This window comes from Notothenia rossii, assembly GCF_949606895.1.
Source record: "Notothenia rossii genome assembly, chromosome: 12".
NCBI classification, from domain to species: Eukaryota; Metazoa; Chordata; class Actinopteri; order Perciformes; family Nototheniidae; genus Notothenia; species Notothenia rossii.
The window spans coordinates 14,521,087-14,548,497 of NC_136911.1; the positions used below are offsets into that span (position 1 = coordinate 14,521,087).

The 27,411-nt window shown below is 40.8% G+C and overlaps 1 protein-coding gene across 5 annotated transcripts in view; it reads right to left on the minus strand.

The window, feature by feature from the left end:
• The window catches only part of abi1a (abl-interactor 1a), a 51,500-nt gene that overhangs the window by 10,525 nt on the left and 13,564 nt on the right, over positions 1 to 27,411 (minus strand). For 3 of the 5 annotated variants that reach the window (XM_079662223.1, XM_079662225.1, XM_079662226.1), the window contains exons 3-7: positions 11,718 to 11,894; positions 7,680 to 7,694; positions 6,966 to 7,069; positions 6,259 to 6,408; positions 460 to 560 (exon numbers count right to left, since the gene is read on the minus strand). In XM_079662223.1, the coding sequence (XP_079518349.1) occupies positions 460 to 560; positions 6,259 to 6,408; positions 6,966 to 7,069; positions 7,680 to 7,694; positions 11,718 to 11,894 (547 nt within the window). The remainder of the gene's footprint in view (positions 1 to 459; positions 561 to 6,258; positions 6,409 to 6,965; positions 7,070 to 7,679; positions 7,695 to 11,717; positions 11,895 to 27,411) is intronic. The other 2 variants (XM_079662224.1, XM_079662227.1) reach the window with 1 other exon arrangement.

A 27,411-nucleotide genomic window follows, 5' to 3' on the forward strand; every position in this document is an offset into this window, starting at 1 on the left:
TATGCACTTAGGACTTAAAGGCATGTATGGTGTTATTTAGCAGTTACTCAGTCTACTGTTTCTAATGGGGGCATGAAAATAAAGTCTGACAAATATGCACATTGTATAAACAACTGTTTTCTCATATTCGCCCTTTTAAATGTTAAATATTGTTAGTTTTTTCATTTCAGAACACATATTGCAAAACACTATTTTCTTTGGGAATATAAAAAGCAGATATTTTCTTTCTTTGTAATACTCAAAAGTGTTATTTCTTCCTGTATTTGGAGCATGGGAAAGGGTTATAAAACTCTTAGGTGGGTTAGCAGCACAGGGTGGGGCAGGATTTATTAGCAGTTTAAAAAAATGCCTGAAGCTGGTTGAATACAATCCTTCCCTCATTTAATATCAGCAAGGGGAAAAGGCTGGCTGGCCTCTGGCAACTGTCACTGCATGATGTGCTGCTAGCAAAGAGCTCACCTGGTCCAGAGTTGGGGATGGAGGGTGTAGGCACGGCGATGGGAATGCCAATACCGCTGCTGCCGCTGTTCTCCCTGCTGCTGCTACCCCCGCTGCTTCCACTGTGGAGGAGAGAAGAGGAAGAGGACACGGTTATATTCAGGGCAACATGCTCACACTGCACAGCAGGTAACACTGCAGATATATGGACTATATCATTTACAATTATCAGACTGTTAAACTGAACATGTTTCTCTCAACTGTCTTCTTAGTACTGAGCTGCAGATTGACACACCCCGCTGAGCAACACATGAGTCACTCTGCTGGTGAGGTAGGAATCATACTAACAGCGTACAATGGAGTATAATATAGCATTCATATTGATAGTTTCTTATTTTCTATCTCACTTCAGATCCTCTGATTGCCCCAAAAGTCTTAAACACACTTACATTAACAGCACTTATTATACTCACTGTGTATTTTGTCCATAAACAAAACGTTGCATGTATTTGGCAGCTCACATTAGAATGGGTTTGAATATCAGGCTAGATTTAAAATAAACACTTCTACATGAGATGAGCTTTTTGCCAAATCCATTCACATGCTAAAGCATTAGTGAATGGACTCAAAGCAACCAAGACACAATAGCAAAACCACTTTATGAGAACATATGGATTTGAGGCGCAATTTGTAGCCACAAATGCTAATATAGTCAGGCAGGATTATCAGTGCCGATCCAGTGGATTATGGGTGATTCTATTTATACCAAAAGCTTGACACGTGAATATGTGTTTCACATATTTATTGTGAAAGAACATGCTAATTTGTGTGAATTTTATCTTGTTCTTGTTTCACAGGTGTTAACCTATATATTCCTGTATTTGAAATTAGTTTCAACATCTGTTATCAGGATCCCAAAACCATAAATCATATACACTTTTATGGTAATTAAAGGTGGGGTAGGTAATTTTGGAGAAACCAGCTCGAGTGCGGTACAATTTAAAAATACACAGCCGGCAAAAATCTGCCACTTCCTTACAGAGGCCCTCCTCCAACACACACGAACGCGCACATGACCAATGAGGGCACGAGATAAGTTTGTGCACAGATGGAAGGCTGACAGGCAGGTAGGCCATCCAGTTATTTTAGCCGGGCTGGCTAAAATAACTGGTCGTGCTTTTTACAGCACTACGGCTTCCACAGAAGAAATGTGTTTATGGATTTGTTGTCAAAGCACTTAAGATATTCATTGCTATCGGGATGTTAAGAGCATTCCATGGAATATAACAAAAAGTGTATCTCGAGCCGGTTTACCTACCCCACCTTTAATAGATTCGATTATTTATCATAAAATCCTTCTTCATTAAATCATTGCAAACTGTACATTTGTAGACTTTCTTGGACAAAAACAAACAAAAAAGTATTAACGAGGTGTCAGTTTCGGCTCTGGGAAGTTGTGATGGGGAATTTATGAGTATATTATTGACTTAATCTATAAAAAGAAAGATACATTAATCATCAAGGAAAATAAAAGCTATGTGAAGTCAATATCAATATCATGAGACATTTTGGTTATCATAATATTCTGATAAATACATATTTGCTGTTCTGAAAAGCTAGTGTTTTTTTTCACATATTTCACAGTTCCAGTTAAGAGGTATAATAAACAATTACATTCTAACTTTGCTACCATAACCAGAAAATTAATAATTGATTACTACTAAGTCTATTATTTTGTAAACACAGCCCCCCCCCCCACCCCTGGGATACAGGGCATGTGAATTCAGCATGTATGTCAGCTGTGCAGCGGCCTGTATAAGTGCTGTTCACCCTGTGTTTGACCCAAAGGCGCTGAGATCAATGATGAAACCCCCCCCCCCCCCTCTCACTCTCTCTCTGGCCTTGATCCACAGCCCCTCGCGCCCCATCTCTCCCTTTCCCCCCCTCTTTCATCCCTGCTTTTCAACTGATCCTTCTCCCCACCTCTCACCCCTTACCATCCCTCGACCCCTTCCTCTCATCCCCTCCTCGCCTGTAAAGTGATTCCCCTCACCCCCGTCTCCTCTGATTCCTTCCATCTCTTTGCACCCGCTTCCACGTCACCTCCCCCCACATCTCTTCTTTATCCCCTTTTCCCATCATCCCCCTCTCTCTCCTTTCCTCTCTGATCCATGTCAGTCAGGCCCTGGGGCTCTGTAGGCACGACCAGCAGGGGTTTCCCCTCTGAAGGTTGTTGGTGGTAGTGGGAGTCTTCTGAGCTAAACAATATAATGTCATTCCTCTTTTGAAGTGAACGTAGTACTTTACTCCCCCATCTGATTCTTTTGGATTCATCCATTCTAATCCCTCTAGAAGTTAGCGGTTCCTTCACCAACCCATTTATATTTCCCCCGGCTTTTGTCTTTGTTTCAGAAACGCGTTGAAAGAAAAGCACTCAGCTCCATCTCTCCGCCTTCCTGTCTCATTCAGCCACCACTCACACATAGTGAGCTGTTTAGAAATCAACTAACTCACAGAAAAGCTTTTATAAAGCTCTAGCTCACTCGCTCACAGGTTACCAAATGTCCTCGAGCCAGTGAGGAAAAAGACACAGTTCACAGTAAAAGGAACAAAAAGTTAAAAAAAAAGAATTGATATGACTAGACATTAGCGGAAAGACAAGACTTACAAATGAGCCTGGAGCATAATCTAACACGAGATAACATTGAAATCTCTTTGATAAGAAAAGTGAAGATTGTTATCAAGGCTTCAAATAACCTGAAGCACATAAAGAGCAGAATGAGGGTTTCTGTAATCTGCCATAATAATCTTAAAATGAGAAATTAGATCAGTTACTGTATGCCAAATTCAGACCTAACTGCAACATATTTTGAAAAGGACCATCTGGGGCGAAATGTTCAGCTATTGTAAAATAAAAAGAAGAAGTTCTGAGCTTGTGGATGGGTTATGAGATGCTTCACAATTGAAGTTAAACAGATACAAATTGGTCGTTATTACATGAAATAACATAGTGATGTTTACGGGTTTAACGATTTGGCGAGGTTACACAGAGAGTGCAAAATACAGTCCTTTCAGTCCTCAAAAATAATGTGTATAACCCTAAAAAAAAAAGCCACATTTTAAGTATTTTGGAGTCTCAAAAGGCACTTATTTTGAGACTGCAAAATGAAAGGAACAAACGTATTCAGCAGAGAAACAGGCAGCCTATGTATATCCTGCTATGTATATCCTGCTGGTGCAAAATAACACAGTATAAATATAGGGCTTTTACTGTATTTAACATGTACAGTCCTCTCTTTCCGTGGTTTATTTTAAGTGCACCAATTAAGTATTTCAAAATCATAAACCAGTCGCTGTGGCAGAAGTCATCATTATTTTGAGATAAGAAAAGTACTTTAAGAGTCATTGAGCAAGCAAAATACACTTAAAAAAAAAAAAAACTACTTAAAATACAGCATGGTTATGTGTTCCAAATATCTTTTTAACTTGCTCTAAATCTGAAATGCATTCTGTTTGGTTTGTATAGTTGAAGTAGGAATCCTAGTAACACATGTTATTACCATGACCGACTGTAATAAGCATGTTTTCTCCAAATGATACCTGAAGCCGGTGTAATCTTTTCCACAGGAAGATATTAGATGATAACAGCGGGAACACGCAGATATTGAATTTAGCTCTCAGCTGAGGATGGCAGAGACGGATGGGCTGAATAAGCAAAGCTGACTTTAAGCCTGTGTAATCAAATAGTGATGCGGCAACAATGTTATCTGAAGCAGGGCGTTGGGGGGGGGGGCGGGGGGACATCAATACAAAGTAGAAGAACTACTTTTGTGCAAACAAACGGGAGCAAGAAACAGAAGTTGAGGCGAGGGTAAGGAAAATATAATAGTTATGTAATATTCACGAGTGTCACAGTCAGCATTAAAGGCTTTTTAGCTAATGAGGCTCACTCGTAACTCAAATTTGACGAACGGGGAGACTGCTGTATAACAAGAGCCATGTTCAAGGGTTTCCATGCTGCAGTTGACTTAGGGTTTTTTTAAATGGCACTTTATATCAGAGGCTTTTACAGATATTAATATCAATGTGATTCAGGCAGCGGTGAGAAACCCTTGTCAGACAAATGCTGGATTTAGTGTAGCGGAGAGGAGGAAGAGGTGCGTAAGTGCTCCAAACAGCTGAACTAAGAGAAGAGATGTGAGCTGTGTGACATGGAGGGGAACTGTGTTTTATTTTTGAAGAGATGCTTTTATACGCATAAGTATTCATTTCAAAGGGGTAGCTGGAACACTAATACCACTCACACCTATGCATATAAAGTCCTCACTCACAAAACACACACAGTTCCTGTTCCTGTCTTACTCACGGTTAAAAGCTAAGCGAAGTCGATTACCATTTCAGTTGCAGGATTTAAGAGAGTTTTCTTCATAAAGTTAGTTGATCTAGAATATCCCACCCACATGCTCCACCCAGAATTCCAGCTCCTACCTTCTGGTAGAAGCGTCAGGGTTCATAAGCACTCATTCCTACCTATGTCCATTAAGCTTCTTAACATTCACATGTAATTAAATGTGCTTTTTAAATGTTGGCCATGAGGGTTCTGCTATGGGTCGCCATTGCCAGTATGTGCGTCTGTGTATTGTGTTTGTTCAAACGGTGTATGAGTGATGATATGTGTATGTATTTTAATGTTTACTATGTTTGTATATGTACATGTATGCAGAACTGCAGGACGGAGAAGTATATCGTATCGTATCGCATCTCAAAATTCATCATCAGCAGGTGGCAACAGTATCTGGCTGCCAATTAGCCTGATGTTATGAGGCAGATACTAACTCTATAATACGTGCAACTTGCTCGAGACTTATATTTAGGCGTTTCACTTTAAGTTATTTGAGATACTGTATACTGTCAAAGTATTTATCTCCATTGCAATTTCACTACCACTCCTCCTGTCTGCTTTGTATTTGCTTAACTTCTTGCTTATTCAAATAAACCTGACTTGACCTTAAGTAGTGTGTGTGTGTGTGTGTGTGTGTGTGTGTGTGTGTGTGTGTGTGTGTGTGTGTGTGTGTGTGTGTGTGTGTGTGTGTGTGTGTGTGTGTGTTGATCTAGTACTGTAGCTAACCCCTAATCTATACTAAATGTCGCGCAAAGTGCACAGAAAGTGTCTAGAAATTTCTCTGCTTCTTTCTTAGATTCATGCAATTAAATATTGTAATTATCGCTTCATTTATCGATTTATTTTTTATTCAATCAATTCACTTTTTAGTCTGTAAAATGTTTGAAAATAAAAGGATATCGAAGCTCACAAAGCCCATGATGGCACCTTATAATCATCAATGGTATAAAATATGTTTTTGTTTTTATCATAATGACTTTTGCATGTGTGGCTGCTTTGTATTTTGGACTTTAAATACTTTTCAACTACATGGGTTGTCAAACTAAATTTCATCGCGGGCCACATTAAGCATTATGGTTGCACTCAAAGGGCCGGTTATAACTTTAAGAAATATACATATCTATAAAATAATGTATTAAATTACATTATTGCCTCTGCATTGGATTATTATAGGGTACATTTCATAATTAACTACATCTGAAAAAAGAAGTCTAGGGCAAATAATTGCAAGCCTCTTCAGTGTGCATGTCACAAAATGAGATGCATTGTGGGACATGTAGTTTATGTACAACGTGCTTCGGTAAAGCGGCATGTAACCGTATATTAAACGTATTATATTCTTTGCAAGCTCTTGCGGGCCACATCAAATGAAGCCGACCCTGCTGTAGACATACTGTGTGTCTCTGTGTGTTATCTACCTGTGTGTGCGCTGCCTCTGGTTGAGTGATGCCGTGCGTCCGGGGCTCTGCTGGCCCTGCTGGTTGTTCAGTCGGGCGGGGCTGGTCATGTAGTCGTTGGGCACTGTGGGAGGCTTCACCGGCTCCAGGGTCTTGTAGGATGTGTTGCGTCTGCAAAGATGGAAAGACATAATGAATCAAGGACAGGAATGATCATAATTCAATCTGCTATCAGAACTGCGAGGCCGTGTTCAGTAGACTGTAGTCCATCCTATCAGTTTACCCAGCTGGATGCAGCGAGCTAAAAGGCTGGAGGTGAGGCACAGTTTACCCTGGGAAATTAATATCTGATTACTGCCGCTGTGCATCAGACGATGACATGCTTCATCAGGCCTGACACTGACACATAGTTCCAAGACTGCCTTTTGAGCCTTTTCTATGGCTTCACTCACTTGAATGTTGTCATTTCAAATATTTTCCAAGCCAAAACCACATCACGACCACATGATGTTAGCTCGGTGTGGGCGGTCTTCTTTAAATGTTACTCTTCACCAAACATTCATTCATAAAAGAAAGCACAAAGGCCCAAAAATAATCTTAAATAAATGCAACATGTACTTAAAACTGCATGTTCTTGTGTCGCCCCCACAACATCAACTTTGAAATGTTCAATGTTTTATAATTAGAGGATTAGCCATCCTTTCGTGGCGACTCAATGAAATCCTTACCCGAGCGTGCCACGCCCTGACATGGGAGGGCTCGGCGGCTTCTGCGTGGGCGGATTGGTCCGCGATAGTGTTCCTCCTCTGATAGTCTGATTGTTTCCATGTTGCTGTGGCAAGAAGAAAAAACACGTATTCAACAGACAAATGACTTCAGGCACTTATGTGACAGAAATAAAATGTTATAGGCTGCCCAGATTAAGACTCTTCGACACACAGATGTATATTTCAGTTGGTAATGTTTGAAGAGTTATGTAATGCCACCTTGGCTTATGTTTAACTCTTGCTGCTAATTGTAAGTTAGAAACCTCTGTGTTGTTTCAACCAGGCTACTGGCATAACACCAAATAACTAAAGCTTTAAAATTAGCAACATCTGGTTTTGCAGTATTTCAAATTACACATACATTTTCTGCAATACTTTATTACACACATAAGGATACGAGTTAAGCTTTGTCTGGGTAGCCTATAAGGATTTTGAATAATCTATAGAACATTTATAGACAACTACACAACATGTAAAGGACAACACACACAGTTGGTACAGTGACAAGCAGGGTGTTCTGGGAGAAGAGGACTACAGTACAAGTCTGTTAAAGGGAACAACATGGGAAATGACAATAATGATTACACATACAGGGGTTTGTTGTGAAAGGGAGTTGAACTGGGATCTATCAATATTACATTCTAGTAAAATGGGTCATGTGACAACCACACTTACCTTGGCTTTTAGCCACTTTTGAAGGCAAAGGAGAAAAAACAGGAGAAAGAGACAGAAACAGGGCATGTCAAAATGGCCATGTCCAAACGGATCAGTAGAAGTCAAAGTACAAGCGAGCAAAAAAAGTGGTATTTACACTGAGTAAACATTTAGCAAGGCCCAGGCAGGTCATTCTACCAGCTCCTGCCTGCTGCTCTTTTTCCTCAGACATACAGTGCCACACCCAGTACCAGACAAACTAGAAGCAAATCACTGGGATCTGTTGGCAAAGCTAGTGTGCCCAATCAAAAACACATTTTATCTCAATCTGAAAGTGAATTTATCTTCGTAAATCAAAGGTTTGTTGCATATATATATGGATTTTAAGTCTACTGGCCATTCATTGGTTCATATTTTCTTTTGTACATATCCATGTTTAGATTCAATTTGAGATTATCACATCACCCGCAGCGATTAAAAACACCTTTGTACTTGGTCGGGCTGTTGTCAAAGAGAATATAAAGCCAACATAACAGTGGGGTTTGACAACTGCCGAGTCAAGTGGCTCATCTATAATGCAGCTTCCCTAGTGGCCTTTGCATAAAGCATTGTAGCATCACAAGACCACAGTGAAAGCGTGAAGATGAAACCAAAAGCACATTCCTGGCAAAGGTCAGCATGAAGAGAGCTTTCTGCCTCTTTAAAAAGAGAGTAAAGCTCTGAATGGTACATTTCCCATTCAAATTTCACTCTCCCCGGGTTATCAGAGCCAGACGAGATTCAATTTTCAATCTAGGTCATGCTAGGAAGGTAAAAGCCTACTACAGCATTCTCTTATCTTCCCGGCTAATGCTGTATCTGTTCTGCTGCAGAAACCAGAATGACAGCGTGGAAATGCTTGAATTATTTCAAAGTTGAATCATGGGACGGACTCCGGTTCAGATTACGGTCATTATCGAGTCCAAAAAGGCTTAGCCTGCTGAGCTGGGGTGAAAATCTAAAGCAATGAAGTCTGTCAAAGTGGCTTGATTAGCAAGTCATCTTTCACTTAAAAAGGGATTCACCCCCTGAGCTTGGGTTTGTTGACAAGGATACATCCCAAAAAATAATCGGAAAAGATGACAAATGTGTTTGCAAATCTGACTTTTCTTGCTGGTGTGACACATGACAGTTGCTAATGTTGAATTTGTTTGTGTTTTAACTCAGATTATAACTCTTAAACTCACACTTGCCATCAGCTCATACATTATTTGATTATTGGGTAATCAATTAGCAAGTATGTTTAAAATGTAAACCTCTTTTTATTGATTTACATTAGTTGAAACCCTTTTTTTCGCCAAACCCTGCCAATCGTAATTAAATATTGATATGCTCTCTACTAATTGATCTTGTAATTGACTGGCTACACACAAGGGCTTTACAGGAAACTAAGCATGAATCTGATCCAATATTACTGTATTTAACCTGGTATGAATGAATCACTGTGTATTTGACCCTTCAGTTAGTCATCTAAAGAACAAGATAATAGTATTCTTTGTACAGGTGTAAGAGGAACAATAAGAACAAGCAGCCACAGTAAGTTGTTAGGTGAAGGTAACCATCGGTTTTGACAGTGCTTTCTATGGAAACATTTCTATCACTGTGTAGAAAATCAAATCTGATTTTTGTTCTGGCTGCAATACAAACGGACACCAATGCTGAACTGTTTCACCGTCTCTCCCTTTAAACTAACCTTTTAAACTCATAAACGAAAAAACACTACATGTCCGAGTAATGCTGTCAAACACCTGACATCATCCCAGTTGACTAGATTAAACCTCAGCTGACTGGAAGAATGAATTATCTTTGAAGCTCAAACATCATGCCACTGTCAAAATGCCTTGAGAAAACATCCTGATCGGTCAACTAAAGACATTTCATTTATTATTGATGTGACGCTAAGAGAAGATTATCTATCAGATGAATTTGAAAGTCTTTATTCTCTCAATCCATCTTCTTGCTACTTTGGATCTGAGAACAGCTGCTATTAAATCATTTATGTGAGCACTTTATTGTCTTTTCTCTGCACTAGAGCTCACGCCGTGGTGTTTAACTGTACAAACATTGTGTGAGGCCGTAAAACCAATTCAAAATGTACGCCAGTGTAAACACTCAGGCACATGCAAAGCGCTTCACAGTTAACTGGAGGCAATGGACATGATTTAAACTCCCATTCAAGTATTGATCCTGGTCAGTAAGTAAACCATGGCTATAGATATTCTATACAAGTCGGGTCTCTGACAGCAGCCATCGCGGCATACTATATAAATTAATATGAAGTATTAATGTAAAATATTGATTGGCTCTTTGGGCTGTGACATGCATAGATGAAAGGAGGTGAGTGATATAAGTGTGTGTCTGTGTGTCAGTTCCCCGTCACATTCACATAACAAATTTAAGAATAAAGAATCTACTGGGATTAGGCCCAGAGTAATATACAATGTTCTTTTAATAGACGCATCAGACACTCTCAAAGCAGCCATGAAGCACGATGGTTTCAGTAATTTGACACTATTGAGCGATGACGTATTGCTATCCTGATTTTTAGAAGCTCTTTTGTTTATTCTAACACAGTAGAGTCAGGAATGTGGATGACTCACACGAGCCTCACAGGGATTCTGCTGGTTTTTTGCCCTGTGAGCATATAAACAATATGTTCTTATAAATGAACAGGATATATAGACCATTCAAGATTATAAAAAGCATCAGAGCAGCTGCTAAATAAGTCGTGAGATTGTTTTGTCAACTACATAATCTGTTGATTTAAGCTTTTGATGAAGACTAATTTATACATTGTGTTTTTTTTAAACTCAAGTATTTTTTTTATATCTAGTTACTGTAACTCTCTCGTTAGCCTCCTTGAGAAGGCTGTGAGAAATGGTGATAGTAACTGTTTTTTGAATTGCTGTTGGAACTTTGGACAGTGTAGTCATAGCTTCATGATTTAAGGCCTTATGCTAAGCTAACATCCCTAATCTAGCTTCAGATTTAGCATAAAGACATGAGTCCCTTTTTAGAAAAAGAGGGAATTAATAGTTATTAAAATAACACCTCTTTCTTTTATAAAAGAAGCAACAGTTCATGTATGTCATAAAACATCTTCAAACTATTTGAAGTACAATTTGAACATTAATAAGCAGTGTAAACATGACCCCTTTGATGGGAACACACCCACATAAAAATAGGTTACACCCCATCCTCCCACCATGACAGTACACAGTCAATTGAGAGTGACACAATGGCTTTTATCCTGCCTTTAATGCCCGTAACGCGGCGGTACGGTAATGGCGGCCCTCTAACTAGATCTATCTGAGAGTTGCAATTGATTGGCTGATTGATGGGGGAGAGAACGCTCAGGGGGGAGGGTAGGGAGGTCGCAAAAATGCCTTTGGCCATCAGGAAATAATGTCATTACCACCACCATAAGGATGACCCAGTGACCGCTAACGTGAGCTCTAATGGTAGAGTGGGAGTTAAAATGTCACACTTGGATTATCAGAGTGTATCACATCAAAATCAGCTTCTCCCCAAACCTTTTAGATTGCACTGATGTGAAAATAAACTACAAATCGAATTCTAACAACATCATTCGTCTGCTAAGAGAAACTAGAGAACGAGATTACGAGGACGGTCCGAGGCCTAAGTGCCTTTAAAAACGTCTCACAAACCTGTCCTCCGCTCGCCCGTTTACAGATCATGCTAAGAATAGGGCCGTTTTCGGAAAGCTAGATGATGTAATCACTTTTTTTTAGTTCATCTCCACCCCCGACCAGTTCCCACCAACCCACACTGAAACGTATTCCTGTAGGGTCAGAAGGGGTGCTTTCCGAAGATGAAAGAGATGGAGTGTGAGCCAGAAAACCAGGCAAACCTCCGGCAAGGAAGAGAGGAAGGGGGGAGGGAAGAACATGAGACATAGTGTAAGAACAGAAGCAGAATAACTAATGGAGTGGGCACAAATCTGATGAGGTAGCAGATCTAAAAGTCGAGAAAAACACCCCAAAAATCTGGAACACTCACCTTGACACCATGGCCGACGTCATCCAATACATTGTAGTCAACAGGCTTCCTGATGTACCTGACAGGCCGCTCCATATTAGCCGGCGCTATGATCTTATGGGTCCTCGACGTGTTCTTGTTGGTGGTCAGGATCCCGATCTCCCGCCTGGCCACTTTCTCTTTATGGATGTCCACCGTCTGTAAATGACAGCGAAGACAGAAGATGTGATCGATGGTACGGCACAACAATGTCCTCTGGGATTCAATAAACTCGTCATACAGCGTCTTAAGAAGATTTAATTTAATCATGAGGCTGTGCTTTTCATCACCGAGGTCGTAATCATTTTACAACAGCCATTGCCCCGGACACTAATAACATCGATTGTGGTAAATGGAAGAGCCTGAAACAAATAATGGATGAAGCATGTGTTTCTGAACATATATTTGTGACCTCAAAGAAGAATTGATGAGATGAGTTTATTGACTACTGAATCTAGATTGTAGAAGACATTTGGCGGAAAGGAACCCTGCATTCAAACATCAAAAGTCATTGTGTATTAAACTCATATCCTCCCAGATGTCTATTATTAGAAAAGGACTCTTTCATCTCCCTTTTTTCAAAATGCTAGAGCCAAATTGTGATACATTATTTATACTCCTCGAAAGCACAGTGCTTTCCTACTGAAATTGCACCAATGTTCCATTAATTAGCCAGTCCCCTTTATACAAATGAATTAATGTAATAAATATGCATTAGAAAACCTTGAACACTACTGGCTCAGAATAATAATATAAACGTGTTACTGAATTCTAACAGTTGGGTTTTGATCATAAATGATCCTGTTTACGGCTCAAAGATGTAAAGTTTCTTGTTTATATCTCGCAAAAATATAAAGTGAAGGTTTAATTGTTTGAGTTCAAGTGTTCCAAAAGGTCAACGGATGTTTTCAAATCTCTTGTTTTGTCTGACCAACATCCAAGATCCAGATATTCAAAAAATAAAAACAGAGAAAATCAGAAAAACGGGCGGTGGTGGCGAAGTCGATAGGGACTTGGCTTGGCAACTGGAAGGTCACCAGTTCAAGTCCCGGCAAGACCAAGTGCTACCGAGGTGTCCCTGAGCAAGGCACCGTTCCCTACACTGCTCCCCGGGCGCCGTTCAAAATGGCAGCCCACTGCTCCTAACACTACGATGGGGCAAATGCAGAGAAACAATTTCCCCACGGGTATTAATAGAGTATATCAAAATAAAAAAATCCTCACTTTTGAGAAGCGCAGAGCAGCCCAGGAGCAGCTGCCCTTCCTCTGAGAGATGAAAGGCTGCAATGTCTGCTGAGGGTAGACCAGTAAAACGATGGTCTCTCGGGGGGGAAGGAGTCAGCGACCAGAGCCAACAGAGGAGTCCTTTCATGCCACAGGGATCTGGAGCAGCACTGAGGTCTGTCTCTGTTTCACTGTATAGCCTTCAAGTATCACTCAGTCCAGAGCGAGGGGGATCAACAACACTGGTGGATTTATGCGTTGTCCAGCAGTACAGTCCTCTCTGGACAATATCAAGTCTAATTTTAAACTGTGACATTAATGGTATTTTAGGCCTGAGAGCAGACAAGCTCTAGTGCAGTGCTTCTCAAACTTGTTTCAGTAATGTACCCCCTTTGAACATTTTTCTCGGCCAGGTACCCACTGAACGACCCCGAACATTTTTGATTGAAAAAGCTTATATACATAATTACAATATGGTGATGTTCCCTCAGTGTGATTTATTAACTCATTCGTGTATTACAACAAACTAAGGATATTTTCATCTTCATGCATGAAAAAAAAAAACATAACATAACATTTTTATAAAAACAGATTTTTCCAATGAGTTTTTCTATTTAAGTAATATGTTTAACAAACCAATGAACAAAATGATATATTGTGAAAAACTATAAAATGCAATACACACATTTGACATGTTTATATGAGGACCCCCTTGGTGGTTCTAGGAATATTTTTATATAAAATTGTGTTTTCTATTTAACTTATTGTACTAAGATTATTTTTTTAATCAAGCATGTTATTTTTTTTTTAATGAACTTTTTTTTTCTTTTTTTTTTTTAAAATCTCACGCACCCCCTGCAGTACCCCAACGTGCCCCCAGGGGTCTGCGTACCCGCATTTGAGAATCACTGCTCTAGTGTATATTACAAAAAAATAATGCAAAGCCGATTTGAATTCTTACAAGGACATAAAACAGTGGATTGTTAAAACTGACAGAAAAAAAGAAGATCAATATTTCACAACAGGCAAAGTTACTCATACATAATTTCTCCCAAAGGGTTTTCCCATACAAACGGGAAACATCTGTTCTTTTCCAATGCCCTGTTGTGTCTGTTTGAATTAAGAGGGATGACAGAGCGCTGACTTCTGTCATGTTTTTTTAACCTGCCAGAATACAAAAGGCTCTTAATATAAAAAGAGTGCAGTGATAACGTTTTCCAAATGAGGCGAACAAACCAATGTTGGCAGCATGTGAAACTAGAGTGCAAGTCTTCCACTGTGAGTGCATTTGAGATATTCATTTGATTCCAAAGTTAAGAGATAATTCCCAAACTGCCATGAATCATGATGCTCTGAAAAAAGCCCAAATCTTATCGGCGACTTTGTTTCCATTTGCAGGGTAGTAATGCTGATCGTAGGTCTGTTTTTACTTCCAAATCTTAGCTTTAACCTCAGTTCACCTCATTGTGACCTCAAAACAAACACATCTTTAGAGACATTTTGAATTAATAGGACCACGATATCACAAGAAATGATGGGGAAGAAGCAGTTTTCTGACAAAACTCAAAAAGAGGAAACAACAAACCATTGAAACCAACTCCTCCTCCACAAAAGAGTTTTTTTTTAAATCATATATATATATATATATGCTAATGATGTAGCTAAACTTAGTAAGCATCCGGTCTTGGCTGAACACACTCCCCTTATCAGAGAGAAACGTGTGGACAAACATCATCGCAGCTGGCATAGGAGGGAAGTGAGAAGGCAACATGGTGTGAGTTAATCTCCTTCCTGTATGTCGAGAAAATAACCCTGCTGTAACAGTACAGGGTGATGATATAAGTGTTCTCAGAAGGGTGTATTCGACACCACCCAACGAAGAGCCACCCTGTCAAGAGCTCTGCTGAAGAACGTTAAGAAGATCTGACAAAAATGTAAAGGTCTGACCCAATGGGGAGCTCCAATGGCAACTTCATAGTTCGCTTCTTCCCTAAACAGCTTCTTCTTGACTTCAACTGGCACTAAACGGTGTTTACTTGATCCCAATGGTCCATCGGTTTGGTGGAAAGAGAATGAACTCAGAAGCTAAACTAAGAGGTGGATGATTCACATGTTTTCAACCACTGTCAACCATATGTCTGAGGCCTAGTGTGGGTGTTTTTCCAGAACATTGAGTAGTTTGGCTCTGGTGTTTGGCTTATCCATCAACCAGAGGCTTTTAGGATTTAAAGGGTCTCTCTTCATGATTCTTTTTCATGTTTTACTCACTGGCAACTCTTCCTTCCACTCAATTCTTCTTCTGAATCCTTTGTCTTTTCTCACTCAATATAACATTTCACTTTTGTTTTCCCCCCACACCCAGAGAAGAGTCACCCATCAATACAACTAGGGTTAGGATCTAGGTCATCTATCGCTGCCAACACCATTATCATCATCCACACGTTCTAGCCAGACGAATCCGGCCGATTACTTTGTACAGAAAGAGTTCTTCCCTTTTTGGGATACGAGTGAGTCAGCACAGTGGTTGCCACAATGACAGATCCTTGTTGTGTTGCTAGGAGCAACCAAAGCCTACATGTGTGTGATTAATTTTTTCTTTATCCAGATTTTTGCCATTTTGGTTGCCCCTGCACTTGGACACGTTTTCCAGCTCTAAAAATGGGACACATTAGTCAGCTAATGTGATAGTTTGGGCTTCAACACCTAGGAATCTGATGTGATATCGTGTCACTCCAGAAAACATTGCCACATTTGACAGGCTGGGCAGTCTAGGAGAGAGGATCTAGTTTTAGTTCAAACTAGGTTAGTTTGCCTTTAAATTCAATGCATCCTGACTGACTGGATGAAGCATTTCAAAATGGCAATCTAGAAAGGGCCACGCTGAAAAAAGAACATTTTTGGAGAAGGGAACTTTAACATTTTAAGGCTGAACTCTTTACAACCTAGTAAACTTACGTATACGTTGATATAAAATGTAATTCAAAAATAACCTTTATTGTCTTCCATCAACAGCAGGTGTGTCCTGAACAATGACTCTTCCTCCATTGTGTATTGTTCTGTGTGTTTGTTGGCTCTCGTTTGACTGAAAGCTTGGACAATAAAAACGATAAAATGGAGATAAGAGCGCAGGCAATTTATTTGTGGTGACACAATTCTTTGTGTACAGCTTTTTAGATATGGAAGTGAATGATAGATCTGAAAAGTGAAATTAGATTTCTTACGCGGTGAACTTATTTTACCTATCTTCCTCATACTGATTTAAAACTGCCTGATCAGGAGGTGTGTTGGTTTGCTTTTTGGGAATAGGGTCAAACGTGGACAGAATACGTCCACACATCAGCAGGAGGAGGGGCATAAATCTCTCAGTCTACTGGAACAGGCAACTGATGCACCAGGAAGGGGATTTTGAAGACAACTCCCCACCAGACGAACAGGATCAGGTAAGAAGAGAATAAAAAAAAGGGGGAAAAACATGTCTGCAGACTCCGATATGGAATTGCTGGTTTCACTTCAACAACAAAAAGAAACAGCTTTTTCAGCGCGTTGGCAGATCGGCCTCGGGGTGATATGCTCAATAAAAAGCCAGCTATGCAAAAACGCATAGACAAACAAAAAAGCTGCACAGCATGTGTAGGCGTAGTGGGGAGCTTACACACTTCATGTGGAAAAGAGTACTAATAAACAAACACACCCAACATACAAATGTGTCTGTGTACATGTGTGGCTAGCCTGAACAGACCAATGTGCCAATGGTTAATTATAGAGGTCAACTGCATATGATTTTAAGACATGTTTTGCCAAACTCACAGCAAGGAATTTTCTTACTGCTCCTCTGAGATACCACACAACACTGAAAAGTAATCACGCTGTCCAAGGATGTTAGGACATGGACTTGTTTTACTGGCGTGTCATTTCATAAACCAGAACTACACATAATGATGAAATAAGACATGCCACAAGGTCTTATTAAAAGGCCATTCCTGGCTGACAGCTAAAATAATCTTGTTTTACAGCAGTTCAGGAATTAGAAATCCTTGTTCTGTGGGATTAGGAGAAGATAATAACTATGAAGAACACGTCTGTTAAACACATTTGAACTCCAGTATCAGGCTTACTGTGCAAGAGGATTTATCTCAATGGTTGGAGGCGCCAACAGGTGAAGACAGGCTGATGAGGACAAGAACGTTTCTCTTTCCAATATTTTACAGGACAAAGTTGACTCTGGAAAGCCCTGCTTCACGCTCACACTATAAATTACCAACGCTCACCCAAGAGAGCAGATTTGAAGGATTTGTTATGCTCGGTGTGTTCCAGGAGTTATTTCATTATGAAGTACTGCAAGTGCTGAAGTGTGCTTTTTCTGCTGCGCCCGCTTTCTCTCAACCTGCCTGTTGGCTTCAGCTAAAAAAAAAATCTGTGTTGCCTGAAATAACTTCCTTTAGAGAAGGATCCTTAACAGGTTGTTTTTGATGAATACAGAAACCTAGACACTTTAAGAGCCTGGAAATGTGATTATCTGTCCGTGTCATTAAGACATTGCAGGGTTTGGTTGCATCAATATGCCCTGAAATTACTGTTGGTGGAGTTGTGACTGTTTAATCTAGGTTAAAAGGACAATCAAATCAATTGTAGAACTTCACACACTGTTGGTACCAACAATAATGGGCCTGCTCAGATTTATTGTGTTAATTTTTCATCCCATGACCCCACAGGTTGATCTGTGGACAGTCCAAACACCAGAAGCCACTGCTGTAAGGCACCTAGATTTGAACAAGTACATTTCCAGTCGCCTGGTTTCATTCTTGAGCCTGTCGGCTTCTGTAGCTCCAAGTCTTTTGTTTCTCAATGTGTTTGGCATGATTTGTCGAAACAGAACAATCCCACACTCCAAACCTTGCAACAAGCCAAGCTAACGCCTCTTTGTCTGGTCTGTTTCTCAGCGTGAGTACAGCCAGCACATCTGAAGCCTGTCATCTGGGAAGTCAAACTGTCGTCCAAAGGCCCTTCGGTGGGGCTGTTTGTATGATCAGTTAGAGCATCACATAGCATGACGGGGCTTCCATACACACTCGGAGCGAAAATGGGAGGTCAAACACCCCGTGGGGAGTTCTCCATTTGGCAGCTTTTAGTTAAACATCCCTCAAAGAACAGATTTGTCTGGTAAATCATGTGTAGTACGATAAAGCCAAAAGCGGAGGTTGTGAGAGGATTTTAATTGTGAAACCTTGGAGAGATTTTCTATCCCAGCTGGGAAAACGAAGAGCCAGTACAGCGTGCCAAGGTCGACACTTTGTTTGCTAACACAGCACATATGGAAACACCTCGCCTGACTTTTGCCAATCTAACTTTTGGGCTGCAGCCAAACATCATTCTGACTGAGCTATGAAGTTTACATACAAGCTGAGCGTGAGCCTACATAATGCCCCCACTTATGGCGCATTTCCACTACAGCGCGGAACACGGTTTAAGCGTGCTGTGCCCGGCCCGTTTTTGGTTGCGTTTCCGCTGGGCGTAGTTCCGGCTAGCGGGTACTAACTTTTGGGCTGCAGCCAAACATCATTCTGACTGAGCTATGAAATTTACATACAAGCTGAGCGTGAGCCTACATAATGCCCCCACTTATGGCGCATTTCCACTACAGCGCGGAACACGGTTTAAGCGTGCTGTGCCCGGCCCGTTTTTGGTTGCGTTTCCACTGGGCGTAGTTCCGGCTAGCGGGTACTAACTTTTGGGCTGCAGCCAAACATCATTCTGACTGAGCTATGAAGTTTACATACAAGCTGAGCGTGAGCCTACATAATGCCCCCACTTATGGCGCATTTCCACTACAGCGCGGAACACGGTTTAAGCGTGCTGTGCCCGGCCCGTTTTTGGTTTCGTTTCCACTGGGCGTAGTTCCGGCTAGCGGGTACTTTTTCACAGTTTTCTGGCTCTCCAAAATCGAGGTTCTTTCCGGCCAACAACCGGGCTGAGTATGCTCGACTAGTGAGAGAATCGCTGGCAACTACAACAAAATGAACATATGTTACCGTGATTTAATTGTAACACACGTTTCAAAATGATGCCGAAGTAACAACATGCTGATACCGGTTAGTACAAACCATGAATTAATGCTTTGACAAGTCTGCAGACAGACTGCAGGTGAAAAACCTTTCAAAATGCGTGTTTTCTGAATGGAGATCGGCTAAGCTAACGTTGTATGCTCCGACCGTCCACACTCACAACAACGGCCTATATAGACATAAATGAAGCAGCGACGGTGTTCGCCATGACACAGACAGTCTGTGGTTTGTACTTGTTTAACTTTTGTCTAGTTTCTGAACAGATACGAGGAGCTGTGAGCTCTGAGGCTAACACAGCTAACGGCTGATATTGGTTTTGTGTTTCGCATTGAAGATGACGTCACGGCTCCGCCTACACTGCGTTACTATAGTTACTACCCTAGTTCTTAAACTGTAATGGAAACGCAGCATAAAGTGAGCCTGGCCTACCAAGGACTAACTATACATACTAAGCCGTGCGAGGCCCTGCAGTGGAAATGCGCCATTAGATTCAGAGAACAAAAAAAGACAAGAAACACCAACAGCTAAAACTCAACAGATTGTGACTTCAATAAGGGGGGGTTGGTGTTTCCATGTCAGCCCTGTTTATACAGAGATGTCAAATAATTGCTTACATTATTCTTAAAAAGGGAGGAACTGCAGAACAGAGGTGTAGTGATTAGATCTAATTGCAGAGGGTTGTTAAAGTCCTTATCTTGCGTAATTTACTGTAGCTGAAAGATCATAGAACTGTTTCAAAATGCATTAACTTGTTGGGTCTTATTCCAGTAACACGTGATATAGATCGAATATCGTTTCCTATTTGCTGTAAATCACTTGTTAATATCGGGAAAATGGGTCAAATTCAGAGGTATCCAGAAAAGTCTGGATTCAAACTTGCCGCTGCTTGGTGCTGTGTCGTGACGTCACGTGTGGTTCCGCGAATCCTGGTGAGTTCAGCCCGTCCCAGCATCACACAGTGTAGCATTGCTGGTATAGCCGCATGTCAACTTTGTGTATCAGTGTTTATCTCCGAGTTTGTCTTGTTTTTTCCGGATCATGGTGAAGAGGTGTGTCGTTGGCGGGTGTAGCAACACCAATCGGGATGGTTTTACCGTTCATTTGTTCCCGAAAGAGAAGGTTTTACGGGAGAAATGGGAGCGATTTGTGCGGAACACAAGAAAAAATTGGCAGTGCGCCAGTGAAACCAGCGTTATTTGTGGGGCACATTTTGTTGTCCCTGATGATTTTGAAGGCTACCAACAATGGAAGATGGGTTTCAAAAAACAGTTGGACATAAGAAAGGGTGCAATTCCATCAATTAGGACAGGTGATTCAACCCCAATGACTTCCTCGCGTTCCGAGGCTGAGCCCCAGGCATCGTCGATATTTCGCGGCCAACGGGAGACAACGCTGTCCGATAGTAAACAGGGTGAAACACAAGTGATGTCAGACTCCTTGGCGGAACCCCTACAAAAGAAACACAGGTCCGATAAAGCTGTGAAAAAACTAACACTGTCCAGGGTGAGTGAACCATCAATTTGAAATTTGTTTATCATTTATATATATATATATATATATACTTCCATGTTTTCAGCTGAGGCCGGTGGTGCACATTCGCGTTTTGCTGGCTCGAACCTATACGGTTCTAGGCCTCTTATTTCTGGTGTAAAAGGCGGCAGAGATCGTTCAGATTCATCGTCACTGCTCGCATCGTCCACACCAAATAATTGTTCTGTCAAATTGTGCCAAATACCCGCGCTATTAGCTTTTTCTGATGCGTAAACATCAACAATATTTGACGCCATTTTTCGTTGTGAACTCTCGCTGGCTGCGCGCATTGGCTGTCGATCCGGACGGCAGCAGGGAGCCAGACAGCGGCAGCCGGGAACCACACGTGACGTCACGAAATGGCCTGCTTCCAGAAGCAAAGTTTTTTTATTGGACCTAATATTTTTCCTTTTTTTACATATTATTCAGTATGAAATAAAGAAACATACATTGACTATCTGTTGCATACACCCCCCAGAAATCAACTGCCAAAAAAAGTTTTTAATGTAAGATAAGGACTTTAAGGGGGAAGGAATTCACTGGTAATGATGATGATGCTCTGCAGTAGGGAGGGGGGGGGGGGTGAAGGGGAGAGCAAGAGAGGAAGTTACCACAGAGCAGAGGAGCTGATGATTCACTGAACATCAGTCATTTCACATTTAACCTCTATTCACGCAGGACAGAGAGCATGTGCTAGCACACTTCATATTTAGGGCGTGACACCTCACAATGAAACACACAGCAAGCTAATGCAGCAACAATGTTTAGGGGTATACCCATGGATGCTTAATCAAATGGAGATTAGACAGACTAATCAACACCTATTAAGTAACTTTTAGAAATTATTTATTTTGTCTATCTGACATTTTATGTTTTCAAATAAGAATGTGCTGTTTGTCCTCTGGTTTTTGGACTGTTTTGGTGATGTAACACGAGTGACATAACAAGCCGTTTCTGTCTTCGTGGGAATTTTGATTTGCCTTTCTCTCTGTTTTGTGATATTTAAAAGTCTAAATAACTTTGGGGATTAATTAAAAAAACAGCTATCAACAGATTACAATTATTGTTTTGCTGCAGGGATAGTGTGTGAGTAAACATGTTCTAATACCGGAGGCGCTTTAACCTACACATTTGTGGCATTCTTATCCAAAAAAATTCATAGAATCAAAACAATTATAATTACTATTTTAAAAAACACTCAGATATTTCTATTTAGTTTTCCCGGTTTAAAGAAAAAGTTCAACATCATTTAATTAGAGCTGAAATTATAAAAATAAATGTAAATCTTCTTTATCAAACTGCTACAATTTTAATAATGGATTAACAATTACACCTGTCATCTAAAAATGGAAACCATTCTCTGGTTTAGGCTAAACAAATGTTAAAAACATTTTTATGTTTTACTTAATTTTAAACTATGAATATCGTTTTGGTACGGACAAAACCGGCAAGCAAAACGGTTCGAAGATGTCAAAATGGGCTCTCAAAAGATTTGGATTTTATTTAAATCTTTTCGATCCAAACATGCAAATTATTACATAAAAAAAAAAAACATTGACATAAATAGTGAAAATAACCCACACTAAATTTAAATAATTGATTTATTTTTAATGAAGAATGAAACTTTTTTCAATCATAACTTGCTTTATCAGTCCCATCTTTTCATAACAGTTGAATAACTACTGCCCAGAGGCAATGGACCACACAAAGATTCTAACACAAACTCACATCGCAAAAAAACTCTGAAAACGGAAAGAGGCATCTAGAGTAAGTATACATATTCAACAGTGAAAGAAAATACAGACAAACTCTGCATTTCACAGCCAGGCAAGTGGGAGAGACCACCAGGAGAGAGACCAACGTGTGGGATCAGCAGGAAACACAAGGCACGCACACACACATCGCACACACACTCTCACAGAGACCTATCAGGCTTCATTTCCTGTTTGGATGAGAGCCATTCTTCTTCGACGGGAGGTCAAAATGCCACCACTGCAGCACACAATTCGAAGTCGATGCATGTGTGACACACACACACACACACACACACACACACACACACACACACACACACACACACACACACACACACACACACACACACACACACACACACACACACACACACACACACACACACACACACACACACACACACACACACACACACACACACACACACACACACACACACACACACACACACACACACACACACACACACACACACACACACACACACACACACACACACACACACACACACACACACACACACACACACACACACACAGCCCGGGAATGAGGACTGGAATGAAAAATACCCAAAACAATGAAGTGCATGCCCGCTGAGATCATAAATAAAACGCGGGCTGACACATGTGATTGGATAAGAATAATGTGCAACTGTAGTAACAGCGTCACAGTGAAGTGCACAGCTGTGGGAACTAACTGGGTGTACAGTAGATTTGTCCGCCTGCTGTGCTGCTTCATCACTCTGCTCAGTCACTGGGTTCAAAACACACACTGGCCACAAACAACAATGAGTACTGGCTATTTAACATGACTGTAAACACAGCTCTTCTGTCAAAATATTGGGATATAAAGTGTATTTTCTACAACCACATATATCAAAACATCTGTTTTTGTTATCGTCACATGGACAGCAGTGATCTTTCGACAGTCAAACTTGAATTTTCACTTGATTAATCAACAAGTTTTCAATTTGCCGTTTCTAAAAAGTAAAACAAAGTTCTTCACATTAAGATACATGTTTGCATGACAACAATACTATAGAAACACATTTTTCTGACCACATTTCCCCACAATTCTTGCCTTAGGAAGAAAATACTGAGTCAGTCTGACTAAAATCCCACAATAAAAATCGTTATCGCATCGACTCATAAAGACAAGCATACACTGAGGATAACCTTATACCATGGCATCATTTGCTGGAGGGCAACTTATAATTGTTAGTGGCCATACTTTTAGAGGAAAATATCAGTTTGTCTTAATTCCAGGTTTGCTCAGAATGCCATAGTTAAACAAAGAGTGAGCTCTACATTGGGTATTGTGCTGAACCATGAGCTGAATGTATTTGTTTACCCATAGCATGCCAACAGAAACAATATGCATTTATATTGCGGTTCTCTGTTTTTCCTGAACCATTTCAGTTGAAATATGTCCCCAAGTTTCCTAAAATAAAGTTGCTTGTATTCCATTGTTACGACTCATTCTCCACACCAACGATCCCTCAATGAAATGCCACAGGCTCCGAAACTATGACTCACTATCACTTTTTTTCATGGCATTAATGACAAGTTCAGATTTTAATTTGTGTGGGAATGCATACCCTTGGGTTCAAATGTCTATTTCTAAAAAGGATGTGGTGCAGATCAGATTCAAGAGAATAACTAATGCATTGAACTTCAGATCTGTGTCAGTGGAGAAAATATGAAAATCAGGATACGGGAACTGCAGCATGACTTGGGTTGACTGTGAATCCCCAACACACGCAAAGCCTTTTCTTCTTTCTTCCCTTTCTATTTGGGGTATCACAGAGGGGTTTTCAATGCGAGGCATTTTGTTCCGCCGGACACACAAAGCGCTCCCTGTTCGCAGTCTCTTAGCAGCCACTTCACACGCAGCACAAGGTGGAAGCCCCGCAAGCGACTCTATTTAACCATCAGCCCTTCCGCCTCAATACTGCGCAGAGACCCCGGCTTGTGAAAGGGAATGACAGCAGGGTAGGTTATGCAGAAACAAATACCTGTACACACACACACACACACACACACACACACACACACACACACACACACACACACACACACACACACACACACACACACACACACACACACACACACACACACACACACACACACACACACACACACACACACACACACACACACACACACACACACACACACACACACACACACACACACACACACACACACACACACACACACAATAATGTTGCCATACTGCAGCCTGACCCTGCCATCCACTGAATATCAATAAGTGTTTAGGTAAATATACGACTTTAATTAACATATCCAAACACATCTGAAATGACTAAATGTCAAAAATAAAGTTTAACCAGTTGCAGAAAACATGGAACCAGTTGGACATCTCAGTACTACAAATTGGGATCATTGGGTTCTATAAAAAAAAAAGTACAAAAGTACATTTGTAAATAGTTCACTTTTAAATTGCTGAAGTTGCAGCATTACAGGTGTTTGAATGCAGTTTGTTTTTAACTCTGCAGTTGAGGAAGTGAGTTTAAAGGTGGGGTAAGTAATTTTGGAGAAACAAGCTCGAGTGCGCTAGAATTTGAAAATACACAGCCGGAAGAAATCTGCCGCTTCCTTACAGAGCCCCTCCTCCAACACACACGAACGCGCACATGACCGATGAGGGCACGAGATAAGTTTGTGCACAGATGGAAGGCTGACAGGCAGGTAGGCCATCCAGTTATGTTAGCCGGGCGGGCTAAAATGATTGGTCGTGCTTTTTAAAGTACTACGGCTTCCACAGATGACATTTTTTTATGGATTTGTTGTCAAAGCACTAAAGATATTCATTGCTATCGGGATGTTAAGAGCATTCCATGGAATATAACAAAAAGTGTATCTCGAGCGGGTTTCTCAAACGTACCTACCCCACCTTTAATTGCTAAAGATTCGAATTATGACTTTCAAAATCGTGCATCGTATTTGTTCCTTTTTTTATGTATTACAGTACAGTACAGGGGAACCAGTTCCAGTTGGAGAGATTCCATAACCAAGCTGACACACCCTGACCAGAGTTAAGCCCTCCCAACTGTGGGCACATCGACAGAAATGGCCCTGACGCCAGGCTAGGTCTCACCACACACTGACTGACACACTAATGTCAGAGAGCGTCCCATCTTCAGGCGTGGATGGGCACAGGCTAAAGTCAAAACAGAACACAATGACAGAAATAGAAACAGCTAGTGTGACTGTACTATAGTCTTGTACAGCGTGTTTATCATTGGTGTCTTGAGTCATAATGTTTCATTGGTATACACCTGAGAAAACACTGTTCCGCTGTTAAAACAAAGAGATATCCCACGAGCTGCAGACTTTCCTCTACATTACCCATTCAGCAGAATGCAACGCCGGCCTTATGGGCGACACGATAATGATCCACCTCTGGACCTGCAGTGGAGCAATAAAACACACCCACGGCCCGCAGAGCTCACAGCCCTGTCTATATAGTATTAAAACAGAGATACGGATCATTAAAGCAAAGACATTGGGACTTCCTCTCTCCAATCATATCAAATAACTATGGAGATGAAGAATGATTAAAGGTCCCCTATTATACGGTTATTCATTAATATATTATGGGTCTCAGATATATACAAAACATGTCTCTGAAGTGTTTGGTTCGAAACACCAAACAGATCATTGTAGCATTACCCATAATCCCCTCTGTTTCAGCCCTGTTTCAAAAGGGCTGATTCTCTGTCTGTTACTTTAGATGAAAATAAGGAGCCACTCCCCACGCCCCTCTGAGAGAGATTTGGTTTAAAAGAACACAATGGTGCTCTAGGAGGAGATTCAGGTGATAAGGGTGGGGGGGGGGGGGTCACCTTGGTTGGTTATCGGCTAATGGTTACACAATCTTTTTTTCTGAAACTTTCAGAATCTCTTTACACAGACGGGGGGGACCCTTGTTTATTTATAAAAGACAAGAAAAAGTGGATTTTGCATAATTTTAAGGCACTATGTGTTTTGAAGTTTTGAAAGCCTTCATATTTGTAGGGAAATGTTGATCAAATAGGAAAAGGCTGAAGGAGTAGGGTGTTTTTCTTGAGGCTATACAGATTATCTGGAAGATAATGTTTTCACTTTTCGGACCTTAAACAAGAAGGAACACTTTTTTCACTGACCCATCATCAGTAAATGTGACTCATCATGACACAAACTGGTCCATATTTACCATGGTTACGGAAACATGGATATAAAAATAGCAGAGGAAGAATGGAATTTCCCATGCACAAGGCAAGAGCTGGTGATGAGTACTTGAGACAGAAGTCAAACAATGTAAGCTCCGCCTGGGGTTAAATGTTTGGCAATGGCTTCTTACTTCTGATCTCAGACACCAAGTCTAACTGCCTCTCAGACTTGGCCCAGGGGGGTTGTCATGGAGACCAAGGCAGGCAGTGACCTTGGCATAGGCTGAATGACATTTGTCCGATATTGACTCCAAACCTGAAGGAGTGTAAATATGCCTTTTTGGTTTCTCTCTCTTGCCTTTCTTTGCTTGTCGTCATCCATCTCCCATTTCCTTCATCCTTCCCTCCGATTGCCCGGATTTCTCTGCTTTCTTTCTCTCCCTCTCTCAAACCCTTAAGTATCACAAGTCCTCTTTCCTTCCATTAGGCTGACCTTCAGTGAAATCTGAACGAATTTCTGGCGCTCCTAGCAAAGCTCTGACAGAGGAAAAACACAGATAGCATCCATGGGAAAGAAGTGTAAAAAGGAACTTCCATTCCATCCCACATCACTCCCTAACATTATTAAGAATGTACACTACATTACAAACTGTGTTATACATGTTCCCGGTTCAGTGAATGCCTCACACTTCTAATCTACGACATGCCACCTGACCGGAGCTCTCTGTTTGATTTGTCTGAGCTCTTAATGCCTTCATTGGATGAGCGGCTGGATTTACCTGCACATGGCAGAACCCTCAAGCCATGGCAAGAAAAAAGGTTGGGAAAAGAAAACATTGTTGTTTAAAGCAACATATTTTGATACACATAAGTTAGATATGACCTTATATATTGATGTGCAACACTGATTTTTTATCGAAAATAAATT